Source organism: Lissotriton helveticus, chromosome 3_2 (assembly GCF_964261635.1).
Source record: "Lissotriton helveticus chromosome 3_2, aLisHel1.1, whole genome shotgun sequence".
In the NCBI taxonomy this organism is placed as follows: Eukaryota; Metazoa; Chordata; class Amphibia; order Caudata; family Salamandridae; genus Lissotriton; species Lissotriton helveticus.
In genome coordinates, this window is record NC_136062.1 from 44,183,286 (window position 1) to 44,205,964 (window position 22,679).

A 22,679-nucleotide genomic window follows, 5' to 3' on the forward strand; every position below is an offset into this window, starting at 1 on the left:
ACATCAGGAGGAATCAGTAAGGTAACCAGACTAAGAAGAAAAGAGAAGGGTTTTCAGGGATTTACGAAATGCGGGTTCTGTTTGGGAAGAGCGAAGGGCTAGGGGGAGTTGGTTCCAGTGCTGAGAGGCGCAAACCGCAAAGGTTTTGCCACCTGCTCGGGAACGTTTAAAGCGGGGAGTTTCCAGCAGTGAAAGGGCATTGGAGCGTAGTAGCCTGGATTTAGCGTAAGGGCGCAGGGTGGTCTTCAGATGGGCGGACCCAGTGCCTTTAGATGCACGGAAGGCCAGCGTCATTGCCTTGAAGACACACCTTTTCGCAATGGGTAGCCAGTGAAGTTTACGAAGATGTGGAGAGATGTGGTGTCTGGCGGGGATTCTCTCCACCAGCCGAGCAGCGGCATTTTGGACCGTCTGTAGTTTGTGACACAGGCCGGCTGTGATACCAAGGTAAAGGGCATTGGCATAATCAAGATGGGAAATGATTAGTGCCTGGATCACAGTCTTACGGCAGTCCTCTGGCAGATAGTTAATAAGCCGTTTGATTATTCTAATTTTAGCAAAGCAAGAGGCAGCTACGGTCTGTACCTGGGTGTTAAAGCTGAGATTGTTATCCCAGCGTACTCCTAGATTTCTCACAGAGTCTTTAGGAGTGGGGGCTTGACACAGGTCTAAGGGCCACCACAGACTGGAGTCAAGGGGAGAAGGAGATTTGAAGAACAGGATCTCCGTTTTGCCTGCGTTGAGACGGAGGGAATTAGCGTCCATCCAGTTGGAAATGTCTCTAAGGCAGGATTTCAATGGCTCGAAGGCAGAAGCACAAGGGGTGTCAAACGTGAAAAGTAGCTGAATGTCATCAGCATAGGATATGGACTTAATTCCAGTCTGGGCGATCAGTTTAGCCAAGGGGGTAAAATAAACGTTAAACAAAAGCGGGCTAAGGGAAGAACCCTGTGGGACTCCCCATCTGAGCGGTCTGGCAGTGGAAGTAAAGGGAGGGATGAAAACTTGCTGTGTACGGTCAGACAGATAGGAAGACAACCACTTCAGAACAGTGCCCCCCAGTCCCAAGTCCTCCAACCTTCTCAGCAGGATCTTATGGGAGACGGTGTCAAATGCTGCTGAAAGATCCAGCAGCACTAACACCGCCCTCGACCCTTGGTCAAGCGTCCACCTCACAGAGTCGGCCATTTCAATAAGGGCCGACTCCGTGCTGTGGCCCGACCTAAAGCCGTGCTGGGAGTCATGGAGAAGCCCATTGGACTCAATGAAGGTCGCCAGTTGAGAGTGGACCAACTTTTCCAAGACCTTGGCCGGGGCAGGCAAAAGGGAAATAGGCCTATAGTTACTGGGAAGGTCGGGGTCGAGGCTGGGTTTCTTCAAAATGGGGACAAAGGAGGCATGTTTCCATTTAGAAGGGAAACATCCTGCTCTGAGGGAGTCATTCCAAATGAGATTGAGATGTGGGTTAAGTAGGGGAGCTAGTTTTTTGTATTCCTTGGCAGGCCAGGGGTCGTTGGGGGAGCCTGATTTGCATTTAGACAGCTCTGTCAAGGAGTCAGCTTCCGATATTGCGGCAAATTCACACATGGAAAATGGAGGCGGTACAGGGGGAATGAGCTTCTCAGTGCCTCCCTCACGATCAGAGGGGGGGAAAGGATGAGTAAATGGTCTCAATTTTGTCCTCAAAAAATTGGGAGAGTTTGTTACATAACGCTTGTGAGACAGGTTGGGATCGGAGGAGCGGAGTGGGGTCAGTAAAAGATCTCACAATGTTAAAAATCTCCCTGGCGCCGTTGCTAGCAAGTTTAATTCTGGAGGCCAGAAAGTCCCGTTTGTGCCTCTCGATCATTCTCCGATATTCTTTAAGGGCAACTTTATAGGAGATTTTGCGGTCTGGGGAATAGTTCTGTCTCCAGAGGCGCTCAAGAGATTTGCAAGAGGACTTTTTCTGCCCAAGTTCGTCGGAATACCAGGGGGCTGATGGTACCGCCCTGTAAGTTTTAATGGATTTGATGGGGGCCAGGACATCTAAGGCCTGACCAATCCAGGTGTCCAGATAGTTAATGGCTAGATCAGGGTCGGACGACGAACGTGGTTGAGTATTATTGAGGTGTTTTTGGAGCGCATCCAGGGTGATGCGGCTCCAGTTTCTGCCTGAGGATTTAGGGTTGATGATAGGTCGGATTAAACAAGGGATATCAATCTCAAATGAGATAAAGAAGTGGTCCGACCAAGTTACCGGCACAGGGGGTGCCGTTCGAATGGAGGGGAGGTTAGAACAGATTAGGTCAAGAATGTGACCCGCATTGTGCGTAGGTGAGGTTATGAGTTGTACTAGATTACAGGCCGCAAGCGTAGAAATGAAATGACTGCTATGCAGGCAGGATTCATTGTCAATATGGAGATTAAAATCTCCTAAGGCGGTAAAATTGGCGTACCGAGTGCTAAACTGAATAACATAGTCCATCAGGGCCGATAAATGTGACAAATTGGAGTGGGGGGACGGTAAATGAGTATTCCTGAACAGGAGGAGGTTGGAGAAGTTTGGATGCAAAAAGGCAGGCCCTCTATACAGTCGATTCGGTCGAACGGGGGGAAGGTAACTGCCAAGGTAGATTTAAAGATTAAAGCAACACCCCCTCCTGTTTTTCCGAAGGGTCTGTTGGCGCAGCTGATACTATAGCCATCTGGCAAAGCGAGGGAAATGGCGGGGTTTGTGGTGTCATTCAGCCACGTTTCTGGTAGGAAGAGCAAATCCCAGTTGTTATCTCGGAGGGACTGCCAGATATCAAAGGCATGTTTGGGCAACGACCTGCAATTGATAAGCGCCGATCTGAGAGTTAAGGAGGGGTAAACAACCGGGATAGAGGTCGGAATGGGAAGACAAGATCGTCGAGTTGAGGGAGTTGAGGGTGAGAAGGAGAAGTGACACACTGTGCAAACATAATTACGAGCTTGGCTATCCATGGGAGAGCAAGGGAGGGTCGCGCAAGGGAGAGGTCTTAAAAGCAGCAGGTCATTCCGTGTGTATGCTGCGGTGTTGTGGCAGATATGTCGGACAGGGGGACCGGCCCCGGTCGCGTCCTGATCGCGGACGAGCGCAGACGAGCTTGCCTTATGCGCGCCTTAAGTTTGTGTTTACTTCTTCGAGCTGCGCAGTGCATATTGCTTTCTTACGTTTTGCTCTTCTGGTCTTTCTGGTGCTTGTAAGTTGGTTGCCGTTCCTCTTCCTCGGCCTCTGTTCGTGCCCCTTCCTCGGCCACTTCCCCTTGATAACGTTTTGTTCAGATTCATCAACTGGACTTCCTCTAAAAAAGACATCTGTTTTACTCCTCTTGCCCCTGTTAGTTCACCCTCACTCAGGTCTGATTCGCTCGTGCTCTCAGCTGTTCCCCTCAGTTGTTGCAATGGAAAATTTCTCTTCAGTGTCTCAAATATTTTTGCAAATGTCAGTATTCTTCCTTCCTGATAATCTCTTTCGTCCCTTCGGAATTTCCTTTCTTTTCTTTCTTCTATCTCCTTCTCATATTTTTCTAATCTTACTTCCATGTCTTTCCGCATTTTCACGATTTCATCTTGGTTTGAGTGAGCTTTCAATTTGTCCTCAATTTCTGATAGTTTTGCTGGTATTTCTATCACATCAATCTGTGCATGCTTGATTAAAATTCGCATCATGTTTATTGAACATTGTAAATTGTTCTCTACCCATTCAGTTAATAATTCCACTCTAGTTTCTGGATGTGTAGGCATCGTGAATATTCGTAGCCCTCTGGGTATGCGTTTGACAGTGAAATAATTTTCCAGTGTTATGATTTCCCAGCTTTTGTTTATTTCCTTTCTATACAGTCTCTCTAAGTTGTTAAAGTCACTTTTTAATGTTGTATTGCCTGCATTTGAGGCTGCGTTTCCTTGCTCTGATTGTGGTGCCCCACTCGATTTCAACATATTTGCTGCTTTATCCTGGCGCTTAGCTGCTCGTGCTTCCATCGTTTATCAATGTAATTGACTTGAATTCCTCTCACACTATTACTTATGGTGTTGTTTGGCTCCGGAGAAAGCCTGCCCCTTTAAGACTCTTTTCAACCCGATCTCGCTGGTTTGTTTTCCGTGCGGCCGTATGTTTATACTCCGCTCCCTTTCTGAAAACAAACTCTTGCCGCTTCGGTCAACGCTGCTATTATTTTCGGACACACGCCACTCACCTCCCGTGAAGGCTTCAATTCCGACAGCGCCCTCCGGCTCCTTCGTTCAGCCTCCAGCTGGGTGAGTCTTTTCGTTTGTGTTTCTTCCTCACAGCGATGCCGGGCGCTCTGGCTCGTGAATAATTACTCCCAAAGGGAACCTGTATCAGCCATCTAGCGCTCCACAGCGGGTGCTCTGCGTTTGTGGCCACCAATTCCAATTATTCCACAAATGACACGGCACTCCAGATCTGGTTGCTTATGGTATTATTTATTCATACCAAACCAAACACCAACTCAACCAACGCGTTTCAGCCTCACAGGCTTTTTTCACGGTTGGGGAGTCCCTTTTTGCTTTCACTATTTGTACCAATGTCTGCCACAATGAGGCATTATGGGACTTGTAGTGATTTTAGTGAATTTAAAACCAAAACTTTATACAATTTGAACAATTCAAACATTTTCTAAATAATAATATCAAAAGGACTATGTGTGAGCGGTTTCATTTTTGTCATTACATTGTATAATTTTGTAATTCTTACTGTTGGTCTACATTATTTGTAGTTTGTTCATTTATGGATTTATAGCGCTGTAGTTAAATGGTTTAGTACACTATTTATATCACTAGCGCAGTATTGTTTATAGACGGTTCCAGTCATTCACTGTTATTCACAGATATTGAGTTCTTGGACACAAGGATCTATATAGACAACAATGAAATCCACTCAACACTATTTCGAAAAGAAACTGCTACAAATAGCATATTGCATGGGACCAGTTTCCACCCCAAATCACTTCTGGAAAGTATTCCATATGGGGAGATAAGAATGAAGCGAAATTGCTCAAAAGCCACTGATGCCACTTACCAAATTGAAGAAACCACAAAAAGACTGAAACCTAGAGGATACCATGAATCGACATTGAAAAAATGTAAGAAAAGAGCAGCCAGAAAAACAAGAGATGAAACTCTAATACCAAAGAAAAAGGAAAATAAACAAGAGGAGCAACAAGCACCTAGATTTATAACCACTTACAGTAAGGAGAGCACAATGATAACCAAAAAGATTAAGAAATACTGGCACTTAATTTCAGGAGACCCGGACATTGGCAAAACTTTTCCAAATGTGACATACAGGAAAGCGAGATCATTGAAAGAGGTACTTGTACATAGTCATTGTCAAGAGAATAAAACTTCAAACTGGATATTGGAACAACGGAAGGGCTTCAGAAAGTGTAACACGTGCAAGGCGTGCAAAATTGGAAAGAACATCAAAAGCATCCAAGATCCAAATGGTAACACCATAAACATTGAACAAGACATCACCTGCACGTCACAATTTGTCGTGTATGTGATAGAGTGTAATTGTGGGATGAAATATATTGGCAGCACCACATGTATGGTAAAAAAGCGTATACTGGAACATATCCGAGCTGTCAAGAATGGGAACTTTGCGTATGCAACTGCAAAACATCTTGCAACATGCCAGAACGGAAACTGGAAATCAATGCAATACTATGCAATCGACATGATCCCCCGGGAGAACGAGGGGGCAACAGAACTCAGAAATTGCGTCAAATTGAGTCCAAATACATCATAAGACTCCGAATGAAACATCCCCGTGGGATCAATTTTGATGAGGAACTTTATGTTCACCTGGAATAATCAGCAAAATATGATTAAATAAAGGAGCCAAACCGACTTTAACATAGCCGATAGGGTACTATACCCATAACAGTGAATGACTGGAACCGTCTATAAACAATACTGCGCTAGTGATATAAAGAGTGTACTAAACCATTTAACTACAGCGCTATAAATCCATAAATGAACAAACTACAAATAATGTAGACCAACAGTAAGAATTACAAAATTATACAATGTAATGACAAAAATGAAACCGCTCACACATAGCCCTTTTGATATTATTATTTAGAAAATGTTTGAATTGTTCAAATTGTATAAAGTTTTGGTTTTAAATTCACTAAAATCACTACAAGTCCCATAATGCCTCATTGTGGCAGACATGGGTACAAATAGTGAAAGCAAAAAGGGACTCACTAACCGTGAAAAAAGCCTGTGAGGCTGAAATGCGTTGGTTGAGTTGGTGTTTGGTTTGGTATGAATAAATAATACCATAAGCAACCAGATCTGGAGTGCTGTGTCATTTGTGGAATAATATATATATATATATATATATATATATATATATATATATATATATATATATATATATATATATATATATATATATATATATATATATATATATATAATTTCGTAAACTTTTTAAAAACCATGTTACTGGATGATGTCCTAAGTGGTGTAATTTGAGATGTCATTGGTGATGTCACTGACCATGTCATGAGTGATGTAATATGTGACGTCATCAGTAGTGCATGGTGGGGGCTCGAGTTATAGTTAGCTCAGCTAACTATAACTGCTGAATTTCTGTTTTTGTAAGAGTGAAATGTCAGCCTAACTTAAAGATCCCTGAAACCTGTCTTTTTTTCAATGAGTATATATGTGTGTATGTATATATATATATATATATATATATATATATTGCATGTGCTTGCTGCTGGCAAGGGTTCAGTTTTACAGGAGGCATTATCTTACTGCCAGGTTACCTGTGGTTATGATACTTTTGGTACATGTCACTTACGGTGGTTTGTTGTTAGGTGCAGTACCTTTTTAGGTCTCTGCCTGATCCAGCGCATGCGCTAGACTGGCCGAGACATTTAGTAGCTGCTTTGAAAAGTGCTACTTTCCTGGCGACCAGCTTACTATCACGCGCAAAATTGCGTGTGTGAAGTGCACAGCTGCCATTGTGCACAGCTGCCGTTCCATTCGCGTTGTACTTAATAGAGCGTCAATGCCCTCTACTGGGGGAAAGGGAATCCTTCACCCTCGAAAAACTACTGTTCGAGGCACATGAGCTGCAGATTACACACTATGCATAGATGGCCACCTATATTGGGTCCGGATGTTTGCAGTTTGTTTTGTTGTAGAAAAGCTTTTGGAAGTCACGGGATAGGTGACTCCTCCATTGGATGATACTGCGCATGGGCATTGGCTCCATCCCCAGATTGTTTTTTTCCGCCACCGGGCTCGGATGGGTTTCCAGCACTCCGTGTTGGAACTGATTGCCATCGACGCGCAATCCTTCCCAGCTTCAAAAATTCAGTTTAGAACGCGTTTCCAATCGACGCTACTTATCAACATCCAGGACTTCGATTCCGGTCGCCGTCGAAGGCTTTCGGGCCCAACTAGGCCTCGACTCGAGCTCATGGAAAGGACGCCATTTAAAAAGGGTCCTCAACATGGGTCGAAGTTTCCCCACACCGACCTTCATGAGGTGTGTAACCTTTGCCTCTCCCCGGAGCACGAGGCCAGAGACTGTTCTGCTTGTGCCTCCTTCCGCTCCAAGAAGACGATCCGGAACCGAAGAGCTCGGAGAACAATGGCTCAAAGATCTTTAGCTCCGATTCCAGACGACATCTTCGAGGAAGGCGTTGATGTCCCAGAACAACATGGTGTCGACAGCAACTCCGAGGCAGAAGATTCCGATGTCGAGGACATCACTCCAGCGCAGCAGGTCGTAAGTAAGATTGTTGACCCCGACCCTTCCTTGACACACCCCAAAAAGCTCCGGTCACGCCCTCGCCCTCAGGCTCGGGTATACACCGAGACACTGCTTCTACTGCCCCACCTTCGGGCCCGGCTAAGAAGCCAACAAAGCCTTCAGGCGACTCGGGCTTGAGTCGACCTCCACACAGTGCCGACGCACAACTACCTGCACCGAAAAAGACACCATTGGTTGCCACACCCACATCGAAACCATCGGCACCGAAACAGGCAGTTACTACCTTGGCACCGAAACCAAGGTCGGAGCCAGGCAAAGCTTCGGATCCGAAGAAACAACCAGATCTGAAACCTTCATCGGCACCGAAAAAATTGTCCGAGCCGAAAAAATATTTGTATAATAGAGTTCTCACCATCTCCCAATGCAGTTTAACATACTAAAAGTTTTTTCATGATCTGTTACACCGATGACACAGTTTTGCCTCGGACCAGTAATGAGGAATCTGTCATGCATATTTGAATGTACAGATTAACTCTGCAAAACAGTGTTTTTATTGTGGGGTACCAGGTTGGACAGAATTGTCACTGGTTGTCATTTCTTTGAGGACCACCATTGACCATCCTGGTTAGGTTAAGTACCTTTGTGTGTGTTATATATAATGGCATGAACCTGGGTGGCCCAGTAAATTCCTTCACTAAGGCATTTGATTTTCACATTTGTGTTAGCCAGGCTTATACTTTGTTAGCAGAAGAGCCATCCACCATGCACCATCGTGCAACCTATAGGTGGATCACACCTCGATTACTTAGGCACACTCTTTACTAATGCTGCAAAAAAGTCTTGCCCACCTTAAAGTTGAGAATTTTGCCACATGTTGTGACGGGTCACAGCTTTGCTGGATTCCAATAGCTGAGTGCGTTAAATCCTGGGCATGATTAAAGGCTTGTGTCACTGTGAGTGCAAGGTGGTAACTCATGTTTCTTTTCAAATGCTGCATGGATATTAAGACTGTACGGTTCATCCAACTTTTAGAGAGTACCAATGATGGTAGTCTTCTGTTGATTTTACATTGAAAAGTATACCTGTTACACGCAGGAAAGCAGATTGTCACCAAACCTGAACAAGCATTTGCAATGCAAAAGGTCTTGCATTTATGAGAGTTTGAGCTATTGGCATTGTAAATGACAATGCTTTTTATTTATGTGTTATTTTAAAAACATATAAATAAAAGGCATTACAATGTCAATAGCTTAAATTCCTGCAAATGCAAGACCTATTGCATTACAAAATGGTGCTATAACAGTTTTAAAAAAGTGTTAGGAGAGAGCGTGTCCTGCTTGCAACAACAGGCACGACAAAGCTATTTGAGAAAATAGTGTCTTTAAATTTCTTGCCCCTTTGATTCTGACCATGGCAGTGAGTTAAGAGCACATTATAAATACCATTGACTTCACTGGCATCTATCTCCAGAACGTATAACTTTTCAGTGATGAAGCACCTCAAGTCTAGCAATTTTTGATTTTCTTCAGACAAATGTGTATGTGTGATCGCAGAGCAAAGTTCTTAAGCATGTTTTTATCCTCTCAAACTTTCTCATACAGGAATAAAACAAATTGCAAGACATTTCTCCATTTTTGCAATGCATAAGTCATATTTCAGTTAATATTGTCAACCTAGTGTTCTCCATTCTTAATAATAAAAAACAAATTTGAACTTTTACAAAGTTTCTTACATGGAACTTAGTTTTTGTTATTGTCATAGTGGTGTGGAGTAGTGTGGCTCACTGGTTAGAGGCGGCAGACCCGGGAGCAGAAGTCGGCCCGGGACCAGGGTTCAATTCCCGACGTGGCAGGGTCGTGGACTTGGGTCAGCGGACTCGATAATTCTCGCTTCAGTGCTTACACTAATCAGGGGTTCCACTCGGCAACTCTGGGCATTAGCTTGCCTAATCTCCACAACGGCCCCATCAATTCCGGGGATGCCTGGCTCCACCTTGGGGACTCCCAGCAAGGACCATCCCACAGGGAAAGCCAGGACGGGTTCCCCAGAGTTATACAGTGCCAGGAAACCTACGGACGGGTAGCAGTGCGCTTTACAAGCTCAAATACATTCACATTAATAGTGACTATTGGAATATTGAGCTACTTGTGCAGCCTTTTTTATATTTTTAAAAGGATCTTCGAAGTAATATGATAAAATAGTGTGTTGCTTACATTCGCTTTGAGTATTTCAGGCAATCTGATTTTTATTTAAATCCATGGAATAATTCTTCCCGACCGAATGGTAAACCCCGGTTGAAGTCTAACCTCATAAACTGAATGTCTGAAGTTCTGTTGATCTAATACAATTGCAAATAGGCTTTCGCAATTTAACCTGCACCACTTACTCCAAGTTCAAAGGCTTGTGTCATAGTTAAAGCTGGTATTCTGTCATGTGTTTCCTTATAGATACCAGTGATAGTTCTGCCATACTATAAGCTAGTGATGTTCACGCACACTTAGGGCACTAGTTACCAGGCATTGTTTCTGTAATTGCAGCATAGTTTACTCTACTCTCTAGTTGTGCTGGTGTACAGTACTTCATTACCCAGGTGAGTTACTTCATCTCTAATTCTTCCTTGCCATTTTGATGTTGCTTGCCATTCTGCTCTGAGGATGTATATGCACAGGGAACATCATACCAGCAATTACCAGGTCCTTATAAGTAAAGCAGCTTGTGGGAATCTACTGCTGCAAGGGTGATAAAAACATACCTTAGTTGGTCATTTAGAGTGTAGCATGACATACAGTCTAAATATGGCGGAAGGGCATCTGGCAAAATTTTAAAGCCACCTTAGTTTTTAGGGGGACAATTATAGGTCTTTCCATAAGTAATGCTTTGCTCCGAGTTGCAATTTCACTATGATGGCCAGGGTGTTGATTGATATTTGTGCACTCTTGTTTTCAAAAGTACTTAGAATGTAGGTGTAGCTTCCAGCTACAACAAAATGATGTGATTGAGAGGGCTGTATCCTCCTTGGCTGTATATTCCTTTTGAGTCTGAAATTGGTCATGGTGCCCTGCTCTGTTCCATAGATTCATAAATTGCATGGCTCTCATCCAGTGTGGTGAGCATTCCTGAAGCGAGTTGAAGTTACTGAGTGTCTTTTTTTCTTCTTTTTTTTCCTACCAGAATTGACTTGGTGATTGAATTGTCTTGGGTGTATATATTGGATATGTTATACATGACAAGTGCCATTTAAAAAAATAATTATTTAGTTGGCTATTGTTAATGCAAACCTGTTTTACTGTTTAGAGTTTATTCAATAAATTGGTATCGCTTACGGAAGAGGCCAGAAAGGCATATAAAGATATGGTTGCATCAATGGAACAGGAACAAGCTGAAGAAGCTCTCAAGAACCTAAAAAAGGTTCCCCATCATATGGGTCATTCTCGCAATCCCTCTGCGGCAAGTGCCATTTCTTTCTGCAGTGTTATTTCTGAGCCCATCTCTGAAGTAAATGAAAAAGAATATGGTAAGTAATTTTGTGTACTCAATGTAATTGTTGGCAAACTATTAATTTTTTTAGTTTGCCCGCATTCTGTAATTTACGCACGCACTACTTTTCCTGAGCACAATACTTGATCTTTGTGTTTTAGGGCTGAGAACATAGTATCACTTTTCATCTTGCATGGAACATTTATTATTCTTTTCTCCAGTATCCAACTTCATTTTTCTTTTCTGACACTAATATGATATTTTGGAACCCTCCATCTGCACGTAAATACTGCAACAGTTCGCTCATCCAGAACCCTCTTTTTGGTCTATAGTCCTTCACAAGATTCTCTGTGTAGTTTGTCTTTAAACCACATATAGCTCCATTTTTGAAGTTTTCACAGTTGGCTAATGCATGCCATTCAAGTCAGTTTGCCTTTTATTGTGTCACAAATTCTTTTGCTGCTCAATTTGTGATTGTTTAAATGTGAAGTAGTTCGCACTGGTTCATTCCTTTAATGTGTCATTCTGAGAGTAGTGAGTCTGCCACGTCGGGAATTGAACCCTGGTCCCGGGCCGACTATGCAGGGTATACAGCGTTCGTGCCAGGCTCAGTATGATTCTAATGAGCATGTTTGAGGTTGGGCAGTGCTCTGAGCTACATTTCAGTTCACTTACATCTATCAGAACAGGATTTCTTAAATGTTTTGTGACAAACCCTGGCTTTATACCAGATGTTTAAAGGGGACAAACCGCACTGGTGCCACCCTTTTATCTGCCACTCCACATCTAGACTGAAGATGCTTAGGTAATGAGTTAGATTAGGTTACTGTTATGACCCACCAATATTGCCCAGGTTTGGCTAAACAGAGTGGTTAGACTCTAATTTGTCACTACCTCATCTGGTGCGGTAGGTCTGTTGCTGCTTTTTTAACTCCTAGAACTACTCTAAACAACTGGTGGCCAAGGCAAGTTCTTCTTCTGCTATCTTTTTTGTTGGAAATTGTATCATCTGTATCCCACAAATGGTACTAAACCCCCCTTTTTAGTTAGAAATAGAGGATTCTAATTGTAATCGCTCATGTGAATCCACTGACTGAGTCTGTGAGGGGATGAACTTTTGTGGAAACCTGAATGAATGCCTTTGAATTCTTCAGATTAATAAAATGTGCTCAATTTGTATTCCAGAATGAGTGCTCTGGGAGAAACTGTAAACTGATAATGTGAAATTGTTGACAAGGTTAATGATCCTGCTGATTCACTGGCCAGGCTACAAGGGTTTTCAGACTGATCCTAATTGGATATTGCATTAGCTGGTGTAATGTAGGATCTGGTGGATAGTGGGGTGGTTGGTGTGTGTGTGGGTGTGAGTGTGTGTGTGTTGCATGTTGTGTAGTAATGAGTTGATGTGATTAGCGTATGTGAAGAGAGTGTGCACCAAATTGGATGTCAAGTAGTGTTTTTTCAGAAATGTAGGGGAGTGGTTGTGCTAAGGAGCCATTCACTGCTGTGAGTTCTGCTGAGAACCAACTAATTATACTCGAGAATGAGGCTTTTTATGAGTGCACCCCATCCTTGCTTGTCTGTTTTTCACTGATGGTAATATCCCAGAAGAAGGATGCTCTCGGATTAGGTTCCCAGAGTGGTCTGCCCTAAAATGTAACTCTCCTTCCCCCAACTATTGCTTTTCCACTTCGCAAATCTAAATGAAATGTCTGTTAACTGTGTAGTGCTTCAACGATCTTTATCCTTGCATATCCTATTTAACTTTTAATGCAGCCACTGGGCTAACTGATCATGGCTTTTAATTTTAAGGCACTATAATATGCAGAACTCACTCGGCTCCTTCTCCGATTTGATACCCTGGTCTTCACCAACATAGGTCACCTTAGAATGTACCTTTGCGCTGTTTATGTTAACACACAATTTCCTAAAACTGAATCTAGTTAAGACAGAGATCCTTTTGATTAGAGGTAATCCTACTTCTTCATCATAGGATCCTTATTGATAGTCATAAACACTTGAATAATTTCCTGTCCTGCTGTTTACTTTTTGCTTTGGCCATGGAACCCCACGACCATCAGGAAGTGCCATGACTGGAACCACTGGTGTATTCCTTTATCAGACAGAATCCATGTCCGTTCACTTAAAGTGAATGACATGCTAATCTATATTTCGAATATTAATGAAGCTCAGAGACATAACCCATGCCTCCATTAATTTGGCAAGACCACAGCGCTCCATGTTAATTGGTCTAAATCTTGGCTGTTTTTGATTCATATGAAATGTCCTTCTGCAGGGATGGGTGATGGGCCCTCAGCTGGTAAGGCACCTCCCTGGGATGGCAATCTTCCACTCTGAACATGGTATACTTGAATGGAACCTCACTAAGATAGTCTCAGCCTTGAGGGCTCAAGCTACGTTTTGGACAACCCTCCAGCTCTCTGACATGAGCCGCATTACCTTTGTTCAAGATGGTGATGCATCTCCGTCTGTTGCACTACTTTGCTAACATATTGTGATGGATCCTGAAGAATTGTTTTTCTGGACCTGGATATGCATATGCCGATTGGTGACCTTCGACTAAGTAGCGACTCCCAGTTGATCAGGGTGGACTGCGGGCCTCCTAACTCCAAATACTATTATGTGGTAGCCAACGTTACAGTGGATATGCCACCAGTCCTCAGGACTCTCCATTGAAGACACCGGCTCTGGATAGTGCTCCTTACAGCTCGAATGCCTGCTCATGCACTTTCTACTGAGAACCAAGCATAGGCTAAGTCATCTCACACTGTTGCGGGTAGCCCTGAACGGCTTTCTGAGGGGTGTGCTAATCACCAGGCATGTGACACCTATTACTTCTACTGTCCCCCTACTCATTTACCTAAACACTAAGGTCATCTTTCCTATGGCGTCTTGAGGCCTTGGAGCACAGTGGGCTTCCCAACACTGGGCAATCTGTTTTAGAACGGCCAGCTTCGCACCCATGATATGGTTATGGAGCAACTTGACATTCACATGTGCCAAATCTTGACATGATGAAATCTCTTTAGAAATAATGTTACAGCATTAATGAAGTCCATGAAACACATACCCTTATCCAAACTTTATTCGTAATTGCTAGTGTCTGAAGACATACAAAGTTGGTTAGGAAGACTTTAGGCGAACACACACAGATAGCTCTACAGTGGTTATGTAAGACTGAGCTTCGGAGTGTGCTTCCCAATAGGACAGGGCAATGGCATATGCTTGCTTAGCCTCCTGCAACATGAATTTCAGATACACTCAATTTAACATTCTGCACTGAGCCTACCTAACCCTTTGTAGACTCTCCAGAAATTTCCCTGAAACTATTCCCTTATGCCCGTGCTGCTAGATTCCCTCAGCGGATTTTCAACACATGCTGTGGAACTGCTTTTCTTTAACAGACTATTCGTCTACAGTGGATAACCAACTAGCTGCCATTTCATTTGCAATTTGGACCTTTTAAAGCAAAAGAATAGGTTGTCTGCAACTTTCTTATATCCTGCCTTAGTACTAGCCAAATATATGCTAACATCTGAGAAGGAAGGTATAACACACCCTGCAGTGTATGATTGGCGTTAAAGTATGTTGAAGTGTGGTTGTAAAACCTGCTACTCAGCCTGAAAGATCATGCAAAAGATGACACCCTATCTTTGTACAACCGTCACAGACTCACCAGAAACTCTGAATTTAGGCTCATTATGGCTTAGTTCAGTTTTTTCTATCAGTATCTAAATCCTGAGGAAACATGTGCCAACACTCATCAAGGGCACCAGTGAAATCCTAGTCTTTATCTCCTACCCACCTCTTCTTCTACCTGACAAGCTGTGCATTCGTAGTAACACCACTCCAAGACACCTACCATAATGCTGTGCCTTGATACTACAAAGAGGGTTCCTCTTTCCATGTGATGTTCAATATTTGTAGTTTTAATTTAGTTTAGAGCAAGGCTTGTGTTTGCACAGCACACTTGTGGACACTATTGTTTTTGAGACGTCTACTCTTAGCTGCTGATATAAACTGTGTGGGGAGAAAGTTACAAACATCAGTGCACAGGCGTGTTGTCTTCATACAGTTCTTCATACAGTTCTGCTCGTCCACTTCGAGGTAGTATGGAGTTACCGTGGAGCATACAGTGCCACTTACCACGATGCAGGAACATTGTTGAAGATTTCTCCTCATCCAATTCTGTGCATGGGAATATTCTAAAGGTGAGAAATGTGTGGTTATATAGAGTATCCACCATAAAGACTGTTAACACAGGCAAGTAACCAAGTAACCTTTTCGTCAAGAATTGTCCTTCTCATACTGGACTCCTGCTCTTGTCCGTTGATCACATCAGCTGGAGATGCCGTTTTCCATTCCTAGGGAGTATAGTATTGTCTACAAGACTTTTTTCACACCTATTACCAGGCTTGAGCAGGCAGAGGAGTATACTACTTAATTAGCCTTTTGGTTGTACAGGAAGGTAAAGGGTAACTTTCTAAACATTACTTTCCCTTAATATTTATTAAAAATACAACATGGATTTGGATTTTAATAACTATTAAAAATAGTGGTTTAATTATTTTTCTAGCTGATTCCATTTCCGATATACAATTTGAGTATTTTATTTTTTACTTTAGTTTTCTACATAGGACAGCTAGGCCTGCCACAATAAAAACAGTGTTTATGTCAGGTTAATGTTAAACATGTCCCACTTTTAATATTTTGCATCCTATCTTGTGTGCTTCAAGATATACTTAGATTACTACTATTTGAAAGGGAGTTTTTTTGCCTGTCAAAAAGGGTTATTTTAATTGGCTGGACTGCAGGTTTTACGCTGCAGCGGCCAGGTCACAAAAAGTGTTCAGACTCCCCGTGATGTTTTTCAACTTTCTGTGCTATAGGTTTATTTTCTACACCATATACTATGGCCTTATAAGAAAGTTAAAGAAGCATATGGGGGGCTTGCCAATTACTACAAGTTTTAGGGGTCGGGCACATGCACAAGGCACTGGACAGCAGTTCCTCAGTATGCAGAGTCTAAGAATCAGAAGTAACAATGTATTTATTATTCAAATTTGAGCCCCCAGTTTTTTTTCCTCATCGATTTATTACTGTACAGCCCATATTCCAAGTTAAATACATTGTAAAACTTTGCACGCCACATTTCAAACGATGGTGCTTCAGACTGAAGCCACACAGTAGGAATACACAGTCGAGCAACTGCAGCTGCCATACACATAAGATATCTAAATGGATAACATGTCTGAGCGAGTTGCGTTACTTCACCCACACCTGTTAGCATCACCTCTCTAGAGATCGACACATTAACCCCTGTCAAAAACTGCGATATATCTTCTCAAAACTGATTTAATCCTATAAAATCAAAAAAAATATGTACAATATCAGCATTGTCTATCTGACATCTAAAACATTTCCCATCGTGGGGTCCCCCCCACTTCTTCATTTTAACTGGGGTGTGATATAAGTTGAACAAAGTTTTATGATGTTGAGTGCGCAAGTTAGCTGTCAACATGACTTTAGCTGCAGTATCAATTGATTGTTGCCCATATGTTCCTGTGGTCCCAAATCTTTCACTCCACATCGCATCATGTCTCTCTATATCATCACATAAGGTCTCCGTCAAAATACCATATAATGTCCCAATCCTAGCTCTTTTTTTAACAGCCTCTATTAACTCATAGGATGCTACTACTAAATGTCTACAATGTTTAGTTAAGTAGTCACTGATTTGTAAAAATTTAAATAAGTCATGTTTTGCTAAATTATAATGTTCAGCCAGCTCTGTAAAAGAGACCATTGTCCCACCATATACAAATCTCCTAAATGTTGTATCCCCTTCACACGCCATCTATACATCTTTGCATCCCAAAATACAGCAGGGAATAATTCTATGGCATTTAAGGGTGTATAATGATTTATATGACCTAGCGATATCAATTTGTGTATTGTCTTCCAGGCTTTATATGCTGTACTGAAAATTTTAAACAGCGTTCTCTTAAAATAACTAGGTTAAAAAAACTTAAGTAAGGCCTCACTGACCTGAGTCCCCATTAACATTTGATATATATTAGGCGCTTCGGCCTGTTGTACTTCCGCTCCTATCACCAGATACTGCATGTTTTGCAGGAGGCAGGCTAAATAATAAAATTAAAAATTCGGTACTGCGCATCCCCCCCGTTCTAATGGTAGTGTCATATACTTCGAAGCCCAGCAAGGTTTTTTTTTACCCCTAATAAACCTGTCGGCAAAGGTTTGCAACTGTAACATCTGAGGGCGTGTTAACTCTAGTGGAACAGTCCTAAAGTAATACATTGCCTTAGGAAATATACACATTTTAAGCACATTGCACTCCCTACCATTGGCAAATGCAAGCACTCAACCCGTTCCAATTGTCGCCGTACCGAAGATAATATTTTTTTGTCAAATCTGTTTTATTTGCATTTAAATGTCACAGCAATACATGTGGTATGACAGCATAGTCCAGACAGGCCTTCAGCACTGCCTAGTTGCCATTACGCAGTTAATGCAACCTGCCAGGGAGTCTCTACAGTGGTTACACATTGATAATATGCAGTTGGATCCTCGTCTCCCAGGCATGCCCACGTTATAGAGGGGTCAATGCGTCCCTTTCCCTCTTATGGTGACAGGTTTTACATATGTGACTCAATTGCAATCTGAACATATGCAAGTAAACAGAAAACATAAAACATCAGGTGCAGCACTATCTCCAGGATACAGAATAAATCATCCCCCCGCTCTTACCCCCGAGGCCCGCCCTCCCGCTCAGAACTGCCCATTGTGCACTCCCCCCGCCTCCCCTCGCCCCCCAGTCATGCGTGCGCTCCCGATGCTGTTTCACCTCTGTCACAATTACATGCTACGCCCTGGCTCATGTGCCGGTGGTGCCGATCGCCGCGCACCCCCCGCTTCTGCCCACAGCAACAGCCTGGTTCCCCCCCCCCACCTCCTCAACCGCTGCAGCCTCTGCCCCCTGCGGTGCGTGAAGCATGCGCTCCCACTTCTCCGCCATGGGCTCCCTCCGGAGCCCCACCAGTTCCTCTCTCCGAATGGCAGTACATTCTGCTCGGCCCCACGACAGAAGGGATAAGACCCAGGCCCGCACGCCGGGCGGGTCACTTGCCTTCCATTTCCTCGTAAGAAGTCGCACCGCCGTTACCATCCCCAGATCCAGGAAGCGGGACGACGCCTTATCTGTAGGCGACCGCTTGAAATGGTGCAAGAGGAATTCGGGCCAGTTGCAAGGGACTGTGTGACCAGTGCATTGCGTGAGCAGGGCACTGATGTCTCTCCAGTAGGTTCCGAGCCCCGGGCAGTGCCACAGAAGATGGAGGAAATCCGCATTGAGCTCACCGCATCGTGGGCAAGACGCATCCGCTCTGCGGAAGTACTTATTTATTAGGTCGGGGGTAAGATAGGCCCTGTGCACTATGTAGACTTGGATCTGGCGGAAGCGCATATTCCTGGGGATGCGCATCTGGCTTTTCAGTATTTTCTCCCATTCCTTATCCGCCAGCGGGCGTCCCAGGTCACGCTCCCACTTTCCCCTGAGTGGGGTCAGATCTAACTCCGTGTGCGCCCTAAGGGATGCAGCAAACCACTTAATCAAGTGCCTGCCCATGACATGCAAGTATTGCACTGTTAAGTGCTGCGGAGGCTCCTGAGTGATGTCGCCCCAGCCAGCCGTCATGCGGGCCGTGAGGGATTATGCATTAGGAACCCCCCCCCAGGGGAGCCCCACTTTTGCATCTAACGTCTCAAAGGGGAGAAGAGCCCCATCTTGATATAGGTCGCCCAGCGTCTGGACATCCGCCTCCTGCCACTGCTCCAACATGCGATGCGTGAGGACTCCCTCTCCCCCGGGCGAGCCCTCCAATGGCACTGCAGGCGCACCTTCTTCATGAGACGCAGAGCTCTGTGGTAACATTTGTACGCCACTGCTAATAGCAGTGAAGTGGGGCGTTCCGGTGCCGCTAACGGGTGGAACAGCGCGGCGATCCATTCTAGGGTATAGGGCGGCTCGGCAGTGGCAGTGTCTTTCCTTCCCCTGTCCGCCAGCCAGCGGGCAATCCACTGGAGCTGCGCTGCCAAGTAGTAGTGATCGAAGCAGGGCGCGGCCAATCCGCTTCTGTCCGTGGGCAAGAACAGTTTCCCGAGCGCCAGACGGTGTCTGGATGCACCCCAGACAAAATCACGCAGTATTCTGTTAAGTTTGGAGAAGAAGGACGCAGGCACGAACAAGGGCGGATTCGCAAAATAATAAAGAAGGCGAGGGAGCATCACCATTTTGGCCAGAGCCACCCTGCCAGTGGGCGTCAGGGGGAGCGTGGACCAGAAGCCGATCTGGGCCCTAAGCGCTGTCACCGCCCTCCCCAGGTTCCCATCCAGCAGGTCCGTCGGCTGACGGTAGATCTGGATCCCCAGATATTTAAACGTGTCCGCCCGGCACTGGACTCGCGTGCCATGGAGACAGTATTTCGGGTCTGCCACCTCACTGTTAAAGGCGTAAAGGCAGGACTTGCCTGCATTAACACGGAGCCCAGAGAGGTCGGCGAAGCGGCTTAGCAACGGGGCCAGCTGCTCCGGGATGTGACTCACGTCCCTGACATAGACCAATAGGTCATCGGCATACAGAGACACTTGATGGGTGCCGTCTCCTAAAGGGATACCGTCTGCCAGAAGCTGTCTCATGGCCGCGGCCAGGGGCTCCATGGCCAGCGCAAAGAGCAGCGGTGACAGTGGGCATCCCTGCCTAGTGCCTCTGTCCACCGCCACTTCTTCCGATACGTACGGCCCCAGTCTGACCCTAACCACAGGATTCCTATACAGCAGTCCCACCATTTGTAGGAAACCTCCGTCCAGGTCGTACGCCTCCAACACTGTCCGCAAATAGCTCCATTCAAGACAATCAAAGGCTTTTTCGAGGTCCAGCACCAGACACCCCGCCCTAGGCCAGACCACCGCCGCCTCAGACGCCCCTCGGAAGTACCTTCGGATGTTCAGAGACGTGGACCTCGCCGGCACAAAGACATTTTGGTCCGGATGCACTAACTGTGGGACCACCGGCGCCAGTCGTTCCGCAAGCAATTTGGCTAGTATCTTGTAATCAGTATTGAGCATCGCCAACGGGCGGTAGGAGGTTAGGGACATGGGGTCTCAGTTGGGCTTAGGCAAGGACACCAAGAATGCCTCCCACATGGATGGTGGGAGGTGGCCCGCGTCTATCGAGGCCCGAAACACCTGAAGGAGCTGGGGTGCGAGGGCGTCCCTATTTGCCTTGTAGTATTCAGCCGGCAGGCCGTCAGGCCCCGGGGTTTTCCCGGTCGCCAATGCCCCGATCGCATCTCCCACCTCCTCCAACGTGAGCGGGGCACCCAACTCCGCCCCTTGGTCCCCCGTGACAGCAGGCAGCGCCACCGCCCTCACAAAGTCAGCTGCCTCGCGCGCATGACCAGCACCTCGAGCCCTGTAGAGGTCCCGGTAGTGATCAGTGAGCGCCCGGTGGATCTCACGCTGCGTGTACACTACCGTCCCATCGCTTAATCGAATGGCGCCTATCGGGGTGTTGCGCTCAGTTGTTCGTACCAGCCAAGCCAACAAGCGGCCAGCTCTATCCGCCTTGGCGTGTGTTTTGGCGGTGTGCGCTGCATAATTGTGACATCGTAGCCTCTCAGTGAGGACTTCGTGCTCCCCGCGGAGGTCCCCAAGTTTCGCCGCATGCCTGCCCGCTCCTTCCCCCTCACTTTCATACTTCAGAAGCTCCGACTCTATGCGGGTCAGAGACGCGGACACCTGCGCGAATGTTCCAGGTGGCCCCTATATAGTGCCCCCGGATGGTCACCTTGTGGGCGTCCCATTCCACCATATGGTTGCTTGCTTGAACCCTCTTTGTCCTCAAAGTAGGACAAAATGGCAGTGCCCAGTGAAGACCTGAACTCGGCGTCTTCTAGCGCAGACGGCTGCAACCGCCAGGTAGGCACCGGAGACCTGTCCGCCATCCAGCTGATCTGCAGCCATAGGTCATTGTGGTCTGAGTGTGTTCTGCCCAGGTATTCTGACTTCGACAGAAGCGGGAGCAGGGACGGGGGGAGCCTTTTATTCGATCCAATCGGACGTGGAGATCGTGCACCGCCGAATAATATGAGTATGCTTTGTCCGCAGGATGCTGCGTGCGCCAGAGGTCGTGTATGTCCCAGTGCATTAGCCAGTTCCCAAGCGCCTGCGCCGCCGATGCAGTCGCCGCCGCTCTGAGGGGTGGGTAGGAGCGGTCCAATTGCGTATCCAGTACCATATTGTAGTCACCACCCAACAGCCAGGGGATGCCCGCATAGCGCTGAAGGATGGGATTTAAGGTCGCCAGGAAGGCTGGTTGTTCTGTGTTAGGGGCGTAGATGGAACCCAGCAGTACCTCCTGCCCGTTGAGCCTCCCCCTCGCGAACGAGTACCTCCCTTCTGGATCTACTTGCGCATCTGCACACACAAAGGGAACTTCTGCCCTCACCCATATCAAGGTACCGCGCGCGTGCGCTGAATAGGTCGTGCCGTGTATCTTTCCCCTCCATCGCCTACGAAGCTGCTCCAGTTCCACTTGGGACATGTGAGTCTCTTGGAGGAGCGCTATCCCCACCTGATGGCGCTGCATGTATGCAAAGACCGAATACCGGCGCGATGGGGTGTGCATACCTCGAATGTTCCATGTCATGATGTTAGTGCACGCCATGTGGTCTGCTGTATCATAACCGCTCGGGGGGCCAGTGGGCGTGACATGTGGGGCCAGGGGGAAGGCTCTCTGGTGGGGGTCCCTAAGTGCTGCTCCTGAATCATATGAACTAGTAGTAACCGTGTAACTTTATGGGCGTATTCCCAACGGGGCATGCGTCCAAACTGAAGAACGTGACTATCTTTCACAGTGTCGTGACCGCTATTGAGATGCGTGCGGGGAAACGCGCAGTCAGTTGTGCTACTTGGTCGCTCCCACACCTAGGGGCCCCATAGCTCAGTGGAAGCGTGGTTAGTCAGACGCATCCAATGAAATGGATCGGGCCAATGCATGCCACCCATGGGGACCACCCTGCGCGACATCGTTTAGACCCGTGCCTCAACGCAAGGCGCGATCATGTACCTGTACTGCGCCAGTGGCTTCTATGGCTAGGAGTATATAGGTTCAGGGCTCTAATTGCAGCGACTAGATAGAGCAGCATGTTACATTAGACAAATAAAGGATATAGTAGATCTTGTAAGTAACACAAGGAACACTACAGTCCATGGCAGGGCCGCCATCTATCACATTATGAAGTCCGCAGTCTGTGGTGTCACCACAGGCATTTCAGCATCCTCCGACGGTGCGGTGGATGGTGAGGATGATCCGCTGGCAACGGTCTCGCTCTGC

The 22,679-nt window shown here is 45.8% G+C and overlaps 1 protein-coding gene across 4 annotated transcripts in view; it reads left to right on the forward strand.

Moving 5' to 3' along the window:
* Positions 1-22,679, forward strand: part of SECISBP2L (SECIS binding protein 2 like) — a 989,501-nt gene that overhangs the window by 855,723 nt on the left and 111,099 nt on the right. For all 4 annotated transcript variants that reach the window (XM_078684798.1, XM_078684797.1, XM_078684799.1 and 1 more), the window contains one exon: positions 11,060-11,279. In XM_078684798.1, coding sequence (XP_078540924.1) covers positions 11,060-11,279 — 220 coding nt within the window. The remainder of the gene's footprint in view (positions 1-11,059; positions 11,280-22,679) is intronic.